This window comes from Phytophthora ramorum (genome assembly GCF_020800215.1).
Source record: "Phytophthora ramorum isolate Pr-102 chromosome Unknown Phyram_PR-102_s0002, whole genome shotgun sequence".
NCBI classification, from domain to species: domain Eukaryota; phylum Oomycota; class Peronosporomycetes; order Peronosporales; family Peronosporaceae; genus Phytophthora; species Phytophthora ramorum.
The window spans coordinates 303,421-317,866 of record NW_027150648.1 but is presented as its reverse complement, the minus strand read 5'-3'; the positions used below and the strand labels follow the sequence as shown (position 1 = coordinate 317,866).

The 14,446-nt window shown below is 55.4% G+C and overlaps 7 protein-coding genes across 7 annotated transcripts; 3 read left to right on the top strand and 4 right to left on the bottom strand.

The window, feature by feature from the left end:
- Nucleotides 1-92: 92 nt before the first annotated feature.
- On the bottom strand, nt 93-1,497 carry KRP23_1633 (FAS-associated factor 2-B; the record flags this gene model as incomplete). Its single annotated transcript, XM_067886291.1, has 4 exons — nt 93-140; nt 212-795; nt 865-1,052; nt 1,133-1,497. 4 exons carry the CDS (start codon nt 1,495-1,497, stop codon nt 93-95), a joined length of 1,185 nt encoding a protein of 394 aa, XP_067748966.1.
- Nucleotides 1,498-1,630: 133 nt separating this feature from the next.
- On the top strand, nt 1,631-4,706 carry KRP23_1632 (DNA-binding protein SMUBP-2; the record flags this gene model as incomplete). The annotated part of the gene is made up of 2 exons (XM_067886290.1): nt 1,631-2,169; nt 2,234-4,706. The coding sequence occupies 2 exons, from the start codon at nt 1,631-1,633 to the stop codon at nt 4,704-4,706; spliced, it is 3,012 nt and encodes a 1,003-aa protein (XP_067748965.1).
- Nucleotides 4,707-4,810: 104 nt separating this feature from the next.
- On the bottom strand, nt 4,811-5,587 carry KRP23_1631 (Ubiquitin-conjugating enzyme E2 27; the record flags this gene model as incomplete). Its single annotated transcript, XM_067886289.1, has 4 exons — nt 4,811-4,888; nt 4,956-5,283; nt 5,345-5,519; nt 5,578-5,587. 4 exons carry the CDS (start codon nt 5,585-5,587, stop codon nt 4,811-4,813), a joined length of 591 nt encoding a protein of 196 aa, XP_067748964.1.
- A 77-nt stretch (nt 5,588-5,664) lies between these two features.
- Nucleotides 5,665-7,542, top strand: KRP23_1630 (Tigger transposable element-derived protein 2; the record flags this gene model as incomplete). The annotated part of the gene is made up of 1 exon (XM_067886287.1): nt 5,665-7,542. One exon carries the CDS (start codon nt 5,665-5,667, stop codon nt 7,540-7,542), a length of 1,878 nt encoding a protein of 625 aa, XP_067748963.1.
- Nucleotides 7,543-7,654: 112 nt separating this feature from the next.
- KRP23_1629 (Transmembrane protein 41A-A) lies at nt 7,655-8,608 on the bottom strand (the record flags this gene model as incomplete). The annotated part of the gene is made up of 2 exons (XM_067886286.1): nt 7,655-8,233; nt 8,306-8,608. 2 exons carry the CDS (start codon nt 8,606-8,608, stop codon nt 7,655-7,657), a joined length of 882 nt encoding a protein of 293 aa, XP_067748962.1.
- Nucleotides 8,609-9,191: 583 nt separating this feature from the next.
- KRP23_1628 (LEAF RUST 10 DISEASE-RESISTANCE LOCUS RECEPTOR-LIKE PROTEIN KINASE-like 1.3) lies at nt 9,192-10,976 on the bottom strand (the record flags this gene model as incomplete). The annotated part of the gene is made up of 1 exon (XM_067886285.1): nt 9,192-10,976. The coding sequence occupies one exon, from the start codon at nt 10,974-10,976 to the stop codon at nt 9,192-9,194; it is 1,785 nt and encodes a 594-aa protein (XP_067748961.1).
- A 2,807-nt stretch (nt 10,977-13,783) lies between these two features.
- Nucleotides 13,784-14,265, top strand: KRP23_1627 (uncharacterized protein; the record flags this gene model as incomplete). The annotated part of the gene is made up of 2 exons (XM_067886284.1): nt 13,784-13,871; nt 13,943-14,265. 2 exons carry the CDS (start codon nt 13,784-13,786, stop codon nt 14,263-14,265), a joined length of 411 nt encoding a protein of 136 aa, XP_067748960.1.
- Nucleotides 14,266-14,446: the final 181 nt, after the last annotated feature.

Sequence of the window (14,446 nt, the reverse complement as noted above, 5' to 3'; positions counted from 1 at the left end):
GGTAACAAGGCGGCGGATGTTAAATTATCCCCACGGGGGATGTTACTCGCTCGGGCTGGCATTTAGCATTTCGAGATGGTGGCGCAACGGGGCTACGAGTCAAGGTCTTGCACATACACGAGCGCCTGCGGCGCGAGGCCCTGTTCACATCAACCATGCATGACGTTAGTCTACCGCGACTGCAGCAAAGAGGAGCAGTCAAAGCACGTACCGCATCCGTGAGAGATACATCCAGCAACTCCGGGCCGTACACCTTTTTCGGGAAGTTGGTGGCCAGCTCGTAGTTTCGGATTGGGATCTCGCGGTCAAAGAATTCCACGTCGACAAAGTCGCGCACGGTCTTCAGCGTGTCGTGCGCGTAAAAGATGTGGTCCAGGCGGGTGCCGTTGTGCAGGTGGAACTTGATCACTGCCGTCTTGTAGTCAGCGCCTGGCGGAGGTACGCGCGACTTGGGGCCGTCCGCGATCCGAGCGCGCTTCACTTCAATCTCAGCCTTGAACGCTTGCTCCTGGCGGATTTTCTCCTCCTCGACGCGTTGAGCCTCGTCCTCTGCACGTCGTTGCTCTTCCTCCTCCCTCAGTCGCTCCATTTCCTCACGCTCAGCCTGCTCTCGCACCTCTTGCTCACGACGACGGTCAGCCGCGAGCGACTCCTGGTACTCTTGGTCCTGCTGTTCCCGCAAGATCTGCGCCTCCGTCCGCTGCTGGCGGATGTGGCGCGCCGTGGCCAAGAGCTGGTTGTTGCGGTCCACCGCCGCATTCAGCTTCTCGATAATCTCGTCCGCCGGCAGGTTGGCTAGCACCAAACAACACAACAACGTCAGCCTCCTCCCCTAAGAAAAAACCTGCACCTTCTTCCACCCACCTGTGATCTTCTCCACGACGTTAACACCACGCGACACACAGGACAGCAGTGCCAGGAACGGGAACGTGGCGCACCCGAGCGACAAACTCACTCCGAAGCCCTCTGCATGCTGCACGCAACCCGCCCACGACACGATGCAGTCGCTGTTGTTCAGGTAGGCGCTCATCCTGTCGGTGCACATGGCCTTGCTGCAACATCAACATGGGCAACCAATCAGATCGTTGCTCTACAACTGTAATGCACCACTCTCGTGCTCTTGAGCTCTTACCGACAGAAGGCGTCTGCATCGTCATGGATGTTCGAGTGCAGGAACACGAGCAGGAACTTGGACGCCGTCCGCGCCGTGGACACCGCGTCCCGGAACGACGTGTGCTCGAAGCGCGGCGTCGCGTTCTCCCCGTAGCGGCGTCTCAGGCTGTGCGTGAAGTTGCGCGCCGCCGCCTGCGGGTCCTCGGGTTCCCCGTCGCCCAACACGAAGCTCAGCGGGGACATGAGCAGCTCCACGAAGCCCTTGGGGGCCCTCGCGACGCGGCGCGGCGTCGACTGGCGCGCGTCATCCGCCGCCTGGTTCTCGCCCTGTACGTGGCGGCGCCGCAGTCCATTGGTCTCCGGGTCCGTCGTGCCCACCGCCATGACAATTGAGGATAGTGATGAGGTGGTCGCGTTCTACCAAGAAGCTCCTCTTCCGCGGATCTGATTTGACTAAAATACACAATTTGTGTGCTGTACACCATGATCATTATTACGCCAGTACCCCAGCGTGAAGATGCCGAGGAAGAGCAAGGCTGCGGACGACGCTGGGGCGCTGCATCCTGTGTCTCTGGAGTCATGGGTGGCGTCCACGCGTCGCCTGCTGTCGCTGGAGCAGCAGGAGGAAATGCAGGCCATGCGTGAGGAACTGGCGACGCTGGACGACCACGAGAACCCGAACGTTTTGACGCACTTGACGCTCGCGCGCTATTCCACGGGCCTCTTCGGGCGCACACTGCTGCAATTCTCCTTCCCGTCGCTCAGTCTGCGCCAGGCCAAGCCACACCAGTTCTCGGTGGGGGATTTGGTGCAGATCCGGCTGCACAAGAGCGCGGAGAAGCTGCCCACGGGCATCGTGTCAAAAGTGGAGGAGAAGGGCCTCTCCGTGGCAGTTAACAGCGACCACGACGACGTGGACGAAGTGGAGCTGCTGGGGGCTGCAGCTGGTATCACCCTGGACCGACTGGTGAACAATGCAACTTTTGTCAAATTGACGAGTACGCTGGACCAAATGACCAAATTTGACTTCGGAGCTGCTCAGGCCGTGGTCGACGTGTAGGTAGCAATAGTACGTTTTAGAGTGGCTTATAACTGCTGACAGCTTGATTTGTATGTGCAGGGTGTTTTCGGAGAAGGAGCCGAGCTGGAACACGCCGCTGCCGGAGATCACGCCGTTCAATCAGGGACTGAACGCGTCTCAAGTGGACGCGATCCGGTTTGCGTTGGCGTCGAAAGATCTGGCGCTGATTCATGGACCGCCAGGCACGGGCAAGACGACGACGGTGGTCGAGTTCATTTTGCAGGCGGTGACCAAGTTTGACTTGAAGGTGCTCGTGTGCGCACCGTCGAATATTGCGGTGGACAACGTGCTGGATAAGCTGGCGAGTACGTGCTCGGTGCTAGGAAAGAAGCTGAGGCTTACGCGCGTAGGTCACCCGGCGCGTGTATTGCCGCAGATTTTGAAGTATTGTTTGGACGCTAAGATTCAGAGCGCGGAAGGCACGGATATTGTGAACGATATCCGGAAAGAGATGTCGTCGATGCAGACAAAGTTGCAGAAGACACGCGACAAGAGCGTGCGGTACCAGCTGCGCCGTGATATGAAGGCCAACCGCAAGGAAATCCGAGAGCGTGAGCAGAGGGTGGTAGGCGATATCGTGCAACACAGCAACGTGGTGTTCGCTACCAACGTGGGTGCGGCGTCCAAGCTGCTTAAGGGTGTGACCTTCGACCTGGTTATTATTGACGAGGCAGCACAGGCACTCGAGGCGTCATGCTGGGTCCCTATACTGAAGGCCAAACGATGTGTGCTTGCCGGTGATCATTTGCAGCTGCCACCCACCATCAAGTCAAAGACAGCAGCAGCGAAAGGCCTGGAGGTAACGCTGTTTGACCGAATCACGAGCTTCCCGAGCACGCAGAGGATCGTGAAAATGCTCAACATCCAATACCGTATGCACGAGAACATTAGCGAGTGGAGCTCACAGGCAATGTACAAGGGTGAGCTCGAGAGTTTCGAGGGCGTGGCGAAGCGTAAGCTGCATGAGTTACCACATGTCAACATCACGAAAGACGACGAGCTGTTGGATGCGACTCTGCTGCTCTTGGACACGGCAGGATGTGAACTCGAGGAAGATACTAACGATGACGACGATAAAAGCCGCAACATCCTCAAGCTATCGAAGTCTAACGAGGGCGAGGCGCGCGTCGTAGCTAGACATGTCCGTGCGCTGTTGGAAACTGGCCTGAAAGAGGACGAAGTGGCAGTAATCACGCCGTACAACAAGCAGGTGCAGACGTTGAAGGCGCTACTACTAGAGAACTACCCGAGGCTTGAAATCCGGTCGGTGGATGGTTTCCAGGGCTGTGAAAAGGAGGCCGTGGTTATGAGTCTCGTGCGTTCGAATGCTAACAGACAGGTGGGTTTCCTTGCCGATGATCGGCGTATGAATGTGGCCATCACGCGTGCAAAACGCCATGTTGCAGTGGTGTGCGATACCGATACTATCTCGTCGCACAAGTTTCTGGCTGTGCTAGTGAAGCACTTTGAAACGTTTGGCGAGTATCGCAGTGCTCAAGAGTATCTGGATGAAGATGTGGTGGAAGGCACAGTGGACGAGGCGTTGCTCTCGTCTCTCAGTGCCCCTGCAAGCGAAAGCAAACCGCGCGGTATTTCTGCTCCAGTTCCAGTCACCTCGCCTTCAAAGACCCAACCGAAAGCCAACGTGGTGAAGACGAAGGCTAAACAGGAACAGAAACGTATAGCAGCGGTGAAAGTAAAATCGGAACCTACATCTGCATCAGCTGAGACGAAGGAAACAGATCCTGTACCTGAAGAGAAAGCGCAGACAGTTGAAACAAAGGCACAGGCTGGCACTGCAGTCGGCGTTGAGGAGGAAGAAGACGATGACGAGGTGGAAGACAAGGCTGTAGCAGCGAAGAGTGTTTTCCAGCTGATGGACTCTGACAGCGATAGCTCAGCCGACGAGCACGACAGCGATAAAGATCAAGACGATGGTGCTGAAACGCACAAGCTCAAGTCCCAGCAAAGCACCCCGGACGATGGCAGCGATCTCAAGGCAACTAACTCACTGTTGAACGACCTCCACCTTAGTCGGCTTGCTCGACAGCCGGTCCCACCGCCGGCGCCAACGCCTCCCGGCAAAAAGAGCAAGAAGAAGAACAAGAAGAAAAAGGGCCAGGCGAAAACGGTCAACACAGCTCCGGTAGACGAGCTGAAAGACGGCGAGGATGAGCTGGGGTTCCTCACTCGACAGGCTAGCAAGAGCTCAAGTTGCGCGTTCCAGAGCTCGAGTCGCTGCAAGAAGAGCACGACAATGCTGGGCAGCGTGTGCAAATTCTGCAAGCTCAAGTTCTGCTACGACCACGCACTGCCCGAGGTGCACGGCTGCGGCGACGCTGTGCGTAAGTTCGAACGGGCAGCGTTCCAACAGCAGGCGACACGATCAGCGGCCGCTCCCAAAAAGAAGCTGACGGGCGACAAGCGCAAACTGCTCAAGAAGAAACTCGAGGAGAAGGTATCTGCGCAGACAGCGGGCCGCACAACTCAAGCGAAGCCCAAGAAGAAGTAGCCCTTTGGCACCTACCGGATAGATAGACAGCAAGCGAGTGGCAAGCTAATAGTAATCTATACATTCAGCTAGCCACGCCCCGAAAGGGAGGGCTAACTAGGCCGCTACATGCTGCTGACCAACTTCTCAATCGCAGCGTTCTCGTCGCCGTTAGCCGCCAATAGTGCAGCCTTGGCCTTGTCCTGCTCAACACACACACAAACCCAATTAGCATCCCCACTCAGCAGCCTAACATTCTGCAGCTCGTACAGCAGGGAAGCCCATGTCCATGAGCCTGGAGAGCGCCGCGTCGTCGCCTGTGTCCGTCTGCTTGGCGTACGACTCGGTCCAGAAGCGCGCAGTATTGAGGAACTGCTCGTGGTCGTGCAGGTACATCCTGGCCACCTCTGCATCCTGCGGGTCCGTGGGCTCGGCCGCTGAGAGCAGCGCCTGGATGGACAGCAGTGCCGTCTTGATGGTGAGTGCAGGAGACCACGCGTCCTTGAGGATATCGAGGCAGATGGCTCCAGTCTGCGACGAGATGTTGGGGTGCCAGATCTTGGTCATGAAGCGCATCTGCGGCGGCTCGAACGGGTACCTGCGTAATACACAGCATTAGTCCATTGCACGTCTTCTGCCACATTTTATAGTGTTTGTACTTGGGAGGGATGATGATCTCCAGCTCAAAGTGGCCGCCCTCGTAGGGCGTGGCCGCTGGGCCCTGGATTGAGCCGCGCAGCTCCGAGAGCGACGCCGCGTTCACGGGCGCGGCTGTGACGCCCGACAGCTGCGAGTCCTTTTGGCACTCCTCGAGCTCCTTGCGCACGCGACCTCCTGGCAAACGAGCGTCAGCACATACCGCAACAGCACAAGAAACCTTTCCTGACTTCACCTGGTGCCATTATTTCCAAATTGAAAATGAGTTGGGTCGTATGTATCTCGATAGGACCTGTCGAATAGCATAGCCTCAAGTTGAGGCATGGCGACGAAGCGGAAGCGCGGCCGCGGCGTGGGCCCGCGGCTGAACGACCTGCAGCGACTGGAGATCATCCGCAAGCACCAGAGCGCAGAGCCGCCGCTCTCTCTGCGCCAGTTAGCGCGCGACTATGAGGTGGACGAGAAGACTATTCGCCGCGTGGTGGCTGCATCCGCCGATATCGAGGCGCGGGCCAATTCCTCGGCAATATTAAATAGGAGAGGTCAAGTGCACCGGCGACCCACACCACGCTTCCCAGAGCTGGAGAGGACGCTGGTGGCGTGGATCGACGCCCGACAGCGAGCCAGAGCCGAAATTTCGCCCTCGGTGGTGATCGACAAGGCGAAACTGGTGGCCAGAGCTATGGGCATCCGCCCCGATGACTTCAAGGCCAGCTGGGGCTGGTATGACAAGTTCAGTCGACGCTACGGCGTCCGCACAGCCTTCGTGGGCGGCGCAGAGGTGACGACCGAGCAGAACAGTGGGTATACATTTAGAGAGGTCAAGACACTGCAGGAACTGCATGCCGTCATGGCGGAGTACGACCCCGAGTGGATCTTTACAGTGGAAGAGACGTCGTTATTTTATGACGCACTGCCATTCGATGCAGAGCTGGTCGGAGAGAAGAAGACGAGGAACCGGGTGACGTTGGTGGTGAGTTGCAACTCGACAGGACGGGTGACGCTGCCGATCTGCCTGGTCGGGAAGGAAAAAGGGCCAAGTGAAGGAGGAACGCCTCGACCGGGCAGACCTTCGAGTTTCCCGTCGCCGTACTTGATGCAGGAGAGAGCGTGGCTGGATCGAGCTACATTCGGGAGATGGTATAGCTCGGTGTTCGTACCGTTTGTGCGTGAACGAACGAGTAAACCGGTGTTGCTAGTTGTGGACAGAGAGCGACCCGGACACCAGGGAGATTTTGAAGATGAAGGGATTCGGGCAGTGTTCCTGCCACATACAACGCAGTCCTCCCCTGGGTCGGTGGACGCTCCTGGTACTACCCCGGTTAGTTTGAAGACTTGGTGGAGGAGACCGCTGCAGATGAGTGTGGTTGCTGTACTGAAGGCACAGTACAAGTACCTGTTGGTGCAGAGTGCGCTGTCGTACCACAACGCTCCCCAGGAAGTGAAGGCGGCACTCCAAGCAGCTGAGAAGAGTGATAACGGATATAGCGGAGGCGTTCATTTTGGCCACAGACCGACGTTGCTGGATGCTGCACGTTTGCTTGATCAAGCCTGGGGTCAGGTACCCGATGACTTATTGGAGAACTGCTTCGCCCGTGCAAATTTGGTCCCGCCGTCGAAGCTGCTAGCAGCCCCCGCGCCACCGACTGGATCGGAAATTCCCTTCGCGACTGTGACGCGCTATCGTGATGAAATCGCTTCCAAGATTGAAGATATGCTGGATACCAGCTCTCTCCCTGGTCGCGTGTGGATCACGAGCGACATAAGTACTCCAGCCGACACAAGAGATCGAGTGTGCGCATTTCTAAACGCGGACGAGGACTCTTCGATCGAGCTCCAGCAGCAGCTGCAAGGAGAGATCGATGAAGTGCTGTGCGATGAGCCTCCTGCGGTATTGACGGCCGGTTCGGTCGTGCCGACTCCTGTCACGGATGCAAATGACAGAGACGTCAATCACCCTGGACCAGAAAGACCCGACTTGGAGTCACAAATTCATGGACTGCTGCCACGTAGCGGTACAGATGCAGAAAAGTTAGCGCCACTCCAGCTCGAAGGCTGCATCGCTGCAGCCGACCAGATCCGGCATTGCATTCAAGCATTCGACAGAACGCTGCATACGGAGAGCATCGAGGAACGACAGACTCGGGGCAAGATAGCAGCAGCCAAGCACAGCCACACGAGGCCGGAAGGACAGCTCTAGTGTAAGTTACCATCCACACATTGTACTACTAGCACTCTCAAAATACCCAGGTCAACTCAGAATATCACGCAGGTATCATTTGAAAGGATTCATTTCGCCACGTACAGCACTCTCAATCCATCTTCTTGCTGTTGCTCTCAGCTTGGCCGTCAACATCGATCTCGTCTGCTTCGTCCTTCGCTTCAACGCCCTTCTTCTTGAGCAGCGCCGGGATGAGCATCCCCACTGCCAGAACCACCAGCAAGCCCATTGTACGTAGATCCAACAGGTCGCTCGTACTCCGCAGCGTCGACAGCATAGCGCCAGCGTTCACCGTGACGAAGTTGTACGGCAGCAGCCCGAACGCCACCGATGGGGCGAAAAGCTTCAGCGGCACTTGCAGCCACGGACTCGCTATGTTGAGGAACCAATTCGGCGTGAACGGGAAGACCCTTAGGAACAATAGCAGGAAGGGCAGCTGGCCTCGTTCTCTCGCGTCTTCAATCTTGAGTCTGAGCGTGTGCAGCTTGCCCGGCAGCACTCGTTCACTCAAACTCAGCACGATCTCCTCGGACGCCAGCGACTGGGACAACAAGTAGCAGCAGGACGCCCCGCACGCCGTCAAGGTGCACACCAACGGGAAAGCCAGCGTCAATGGCAAAAAGGCTCCTGCGAACACGTTGAGCAGTGCCGACCCGGGGATGGCGAACGTCTGTCATCAGCATCAACGTTAGTGTTCCATGATCGCACTTATTTAAGTATACTTGGGGTTGCCTTGTTTCACCTGTTTAAGGATGTAGAACACTGTGAAGCAGGTCAATGCCAGTGGGAACTGCACGGTGAACACGTGCTGGAAAGTCTCATGCGAGCGCTGCAGCTCCTCGAGCGACGAGAGGCTGCGCACGGACAGAGAGTCCAGTTTCGACGTGGCGAGCCCCAGCGCCGCGTCATGTTCGCGCACGCGGCGCACCAGCAGCAGGCAGAGGCCTAATACGATCCCCACAGCACAACCGAAGATCAGCGCGAGCTTGGTCGCGAGCAGGAGCAGCGCACGGCCTTCTCCGGCACGGGTCGCAACGGCCGCCATTGCCAATCTGGAAAGTGCGATCGTCTCTACGCGAAAAAGTGCGCGTTGCTTATACTACGAACCGACAAACTCTCTTCGTACCTGATGGCATCCGTGCATTGATGTCTGCCTCCCCGTTCGCCGAGAAGAACGCACGACACGCGTCTTAAAAGTCAAAATTTACAAAACTACAGCTACAGTGTGTAACTCTCGAAAGATATCCTTGGCTGGGCCTTGCGTCTAGAGCTGTGGGTAAGCTTTTAGCCTGCACTGCAACTTGCACCCTTTGCACCTTGAATCTGCACGACGCAATGGTAGCGCGGATTCATCACTTGGAAGTGAGAGCTGGGTTGAAGTGGCTTCAGCAGACGCAGTGATATATGGCACTTCGCGTGTCGTTGCGAAGGTCTCTGCTAGGTTCTTTCTTGGCGTATCAGCGATGCATCGGGTGGCATCAGTTCAGCAACGTGGAGCAGATCAAGACCATCCAAACGAGTTTCATTATGACGGACACGAACAAGTACCTGCGCAGCGCTAATAAATAAATAAATAACGACCAACCTTCAGCAAAAGCCAAGGTGGGACACCACATAACTCCATCGGCTCAAAGAATGCAGCACTCGCTCGAATCCGCGGGCTCCAGAGCTGCCTCGTCGCGCATCCTCTGCATGCGCGAGATCACTTGCTCCAGCGTCAGCCTAGCTTCTGGCTCGACCTGGCACATGTCGACGACGAGCTCCCTGTGCGTCTCGACAGGAATCAAAGCTAACACGCTGTCTGCCAGCGGATCGAATTCTTCCTCTCCAACGCGTCCCGGGCCATTTGGACTCTTGGCCTGCACAATTGAAGAGAGGCTGGGCACCAGCACATCCAGCACGCACAGACCGAGCGAGTAGATATCATCTTGGAAGGACGGGCGGAACAGTTTCTTTTGGCGGCAGTTGGGCGCGCGCCAACCAAGCTCCTGGAATTTCTTGTCCTGTACAGCGTGGTTTTGCAGCGCCAGCATCCCCAGCCCGAAGTCCGTCAGCTTCACCTGACCGTCAGCTGTCACCAAAATATTATCGCTTTTCAAGTTACTGTGCACCAGTCTGCGGTCATCGTGCAGATACAGCAATCCCTCCGCGGCCTGTAGAAATAGGCTCCACAGCGCGTGCCGCTGGTTGCGATACGGCCATTGCTGCTCCAATTCATGAGCACGTTTGCGCTTCTCTCTGCGACTCTCCGCTTGAAGTTGTCGTTGGAGAGCCAAGTGATTCACGAGAGGTCCATTGGTAGCGTCCTCAAACACAAGAAGCGCAGGCCGACTGCAGTGCGACGCGCCGTACAACTTGAGGATATTCGGGTGGTCCATCATGAACCAAGTCTCGACCTCCTGTCGAAAGACTTCAATTGCGTCTGCGTGGATGAAGAGTCTCTTCACCACCACGTTGTACAATGTCGGCTCCAGTTCATCGCCCTCGTGCTTTTCAGGCTTCTTCCCATCAGGCGGCTTCCTGTCCTCCCACACTCCACGGTGCGTCGTGCCCACCGATCCCAGCATCGCTTTCTCCCGCGAATAATTCATCGCGTTCGGAGGGATGTACCAGTCCGGGATCTTCGCCACACGCCCATTGGACGACCTCACGACGCTGAAAAACACCTTCTTCATGCTCGCCACATGCTTGGTGGAGTTGCCAGGCTTGAAGAAGTCAATCTCAAACTTGAGCAGCGTCAACGCCTCCATAGGCTCATGGGGCAACATCTTCCTCGCAAACGGCAGCGCGTTCTTGGCCGCACGTGTACTCAACACCGCCTCCTCCTTCTCCCTGCCAGCCTGCAATTGCTTCTCCCAATGTTCCTCTTTCTCCTTCTTCACGATATCTTCAAGACCTCCAACCTCCATAATATAGTCCAATTTCACTCCGACCGCGTGCAGGTCGAGAAACATCCGTCGCATACTCGCCAGATGGAACACAAATCTGTCCGTCTTGGCAAACGTCGTCACAAATTGCTGCAAAGTCTTCACCACCTGATGAAACACGACCACAGCCGTCTCGAATGGCACTTTTGAGGCCTTTTGCGACTCCATATCGCTTAGTAGAGAACAAGGATCCGTTTGGGAAAAGTCCCGCTCGATCTTTGGAGCGGAACGGGCTTTGGCGTTGGCGAAAATGAGCCTCTTTTTGTCCTTCTGGGGCTTCTTCGTGGACGCGCTGCTGTGGCGGCGGAAGATGCCGACCCCTCTCCTGGCTGGGGGTTGCGCTGCGAGCTGCTGGACGAGAGCTGCCCCCACGTCCAACGCGAGCTGGTGCACGGCCTGGAACATGACCTGGTGCGGGCGCGGGGAGAGCTGCGGACTGCGCAGCACCCGGAGGTCCGCGCTGGCCGTCGATGAGAGGGATTCCATGGGAGGGTGGACGGGGCTTGCGCAGCAGGCGGCCGAAGTGAAACTGAGCTGAACGGATGCGATGCAGGATATTGCGGACAATTTTGATGATATTTGTGAATGGCAGCCGGAGGGGAGGGTTCATGGACGCAGAGCCACTCACAGTGAAGTGGATTGGTGACCCACAACGAAGGCGTGTGGCTCATACTGTGAGTGGCTCTGCGTCCATGAACCGACCGGCCCGACACAACTACAACCACGGGCCACACCCAGGAACTGGGCCAAGAGTTTTCGCTGTGCAATGGAGTGCACCAGCAAAACACGACCTGGAAGCAGTTCGGACACTGGCAAAACACACACGACACGCACATTCTATCTCCAACAACAAAGACGAATACCGGATCCGCTGCAGGTCTACCTCACCAACTTCACGCTACAAGATCAACCAGATTCAACCCAGCGAATGACGTCTTTTATATTATCAAAAAGCTTCTATAGGAAACACACATATCAGCAAATAGAAGGCCACCTACCACCAGCTTCCGACCCCATTTTCGGTCGTCAGAGCCTGATGAGATGAATGCGGCCGAGGCGACGGCAGAGGAACCAACACCATGGGATCTTGGAAAAGCGGCTCTTCGGCTCTCTGTGCTTGTGCTGGCCGAGAAATAGAGCATTGCCGCCGTTTCAGTCTGTTGCTGGGCGCGTATGAAATTTCTCCATTGTAGCAAGTCAGGGGGGAAGAAGATATCTAGTTCGTTAGTCCTTGCCACCTAGCTATAAGTCCGTCGATGGGTGCCAAAAACTAGTTTACAATCCAGATCTCGAGGTGTCAGCCACAGCATTCAATGCAACAAGAAGTATAGAGGCTGCTTGTAAGTGACTATGACATCGTGATCTCAGGAACACACTTTGTACATTTTGTGATCTGGTGTATAGATATTCTTCGAATTGAGTCAAATACAGCGCCCGCGGCAAGGACAACGATACTAGCCCGTTTTTAGTATCTTCGAGCTGTCCGTTTTGGTGTCGGTTTTTCTTTACGGGGGTTTCACAGCATGAGGCCGCCGGAGCAAGCTACATACATGTGGACCAGCATCAATCGTATCTACGTAAAGCCATCCTAAAACCCGAAGATGTTTCGTTCCCAATCGGGCCTGCTCGACCCCGTCATTGACCGCGAGCTGGCTTTACCAAAAGAGTTAACACTAGTGGGCCAAATATTTACCTCACTAGCTGGGAGACAGCAAAATCTGCCAGAAATGCAAGTTGATCCTTCGAGCAGGTGATTCCCTAGACTCCAAGACCCAACAAGATGTTTTGTGTTGTGTTTCAAGATCATACTCGAAGAGGTTGACAGACTGATGACGATTGCTAGTGACCACGACCAGAAGTGCGCCAACGGAAATTCAACTTGTGTAGAAGCGTCTCATCAGGACTAAAGCGGGCCATACAGCGTTCATCTTTTCCAGAGATTGGCACAACGCGCAGGAACTTCCACCCTCAAGAACCTCCTCACCGAGAAACCACCCCCGCAAAAGGAAGGAAAGGCTTGTTCGGTGGTCGCTTTCGTTTTATGTGTTTGTCCAAGGCAAAGTCAGTGGTTGCGCAGCTTCCGTTATACCAGCAGGACTCAAGCGATAACGAAATTTCGCATGACTGCAGCGTACCAACGATCAGCTCGTCGCTCAATTGTTGTGCCGTTTGACGTCTAAGTATTAATCCATGTATGAATGAGCTCAACTAACGTCCTCCAACGCGATCATCGATGCCGTACCGACAGCGTAAAGACTTCGAGCCGTGCCTTCTCAAACCGGGCGTCTGAGCATTGTCACTTTTCAATTTGCAGTCTACCCAGAAACCCAAAGCCGATGCTCGCTGGCGTCGCTCTTTCCTCCGCCATCGCCCTAGCGGCATTCGCCTCACGCGCCGACGCTCACGGCTACCTTGAAGAGCCCAAACCGAGTTGGACAAGTGGCAGTGCCAATCAGGGATCCCGAAAAATAGATATCGCGGGAAATATATTTGCATCTTACGTATCAATAATTTATTTTGGGAATTTTCCTAGTTCGGTCAGTAATTTATGTTTTATAATCTTAATTCTCGGTAACTTATTTCTCCCCTCCATCCAATCGGACAGGCCCATTGCGGCCACCTACACGCTGCTAGGGGCGGTACCACCAACCTCCAATGGGAGCGTCTCTTTAGCGTGGTTCGTGCCGTTTTACGCCACGAGCGTCATCGCTTGTCTCCCTTGATGCTGGAGATGATTCTCTTTTTGAAGGTGAACAATTGCCTGTGGGATGTGGCGACTGCCGAGCAGTGCATGTAGGAGATGAACTTGACGAACACTATTGCAGTAATTTACTGCTCTAACTCTTGGATTGCAGTTATTTATTTCCTTCCTTTTGTCCTGACAAACAAATACGTATTTCTTTCCTCGTGTTGCAATAAATATATATCGAATTTTCGGGATGCCTGGTGCCAATCCTGGGTGGGTTACTCTGGTCGATAATTACTGGGACATTGGATCAGGAGGCGATCAATGCGGTTTGTTCAAGACCATGGCGGCGGAGAAGAAAATGAGCGTACGAGACGTCGTGCTGGACATGGTCGGAGAAGACAAGAAGTGTGGCGAAACCGATGACAGTGCTGCCCCGCAGGCCGTTCCTACTGACGGAAAGGCCAAGTGGCTTGGAAATGGCGGCGGTGGCTTCACGCACGCGGGTCCGTGTGAAATTTACATTGACGACAAGATGGTGCTCCATGGAGATAACTGCGAGGACGATTATCCTGGCGGTGACGTCGGATCAACCGTCACGTCGGACATGCCCGTGGACTACTCATCGTGCAATGGAGACTGCACGTTTACCATCTACTGGTTGGCGTTCCAGAACGCGCAGTGGCAGGCGTACGGTACGTCGCTGTGGAGTGCAGCGATGTTGTATTATGTGTATTCCTGATGCCTTGTTTTTGCCTTTCCCCAGTCAATTGCGTTCCTCTGACTGGAAGCGGATCGACGACGCAGACTGCTGCCTCGTCCACTGAAACGGGATCTGAAGCTTCCTCATCGGAGACAACGGAAGCCCCGGCGACGGAGACAGAATCGACTGCTGCTTCGTCGGCTGGAACGGAAACAACGGATGCCCCAACGACCGAAACGCAGACGGCGGAGGCCCCAACGACTGATGCTCCCGTTGCTACGACTCTGGTGACCGACGCACCGCCATCCGAGACCGAAGCTCCCACGACGGACACGAAGTGCAATGCCCCTGCTCGCCGTCTGCGTAAGAAGACCAGTACAGTCTAATTGCTGTTTCTCGACGGTGCAACATGCTCGTTGAAGTGCAATCGTTTCTTACTGCTGTAGTAGCACGACTAGGACTCTTACTCGAGTTGCAGCAAGAAAAATCGATGATGCAATACATTTATGAGTGCGTGTTCGTGAAATCAATCAATTGTTTTTCGTAGCTGTAGCTTCTCGGTGGAGA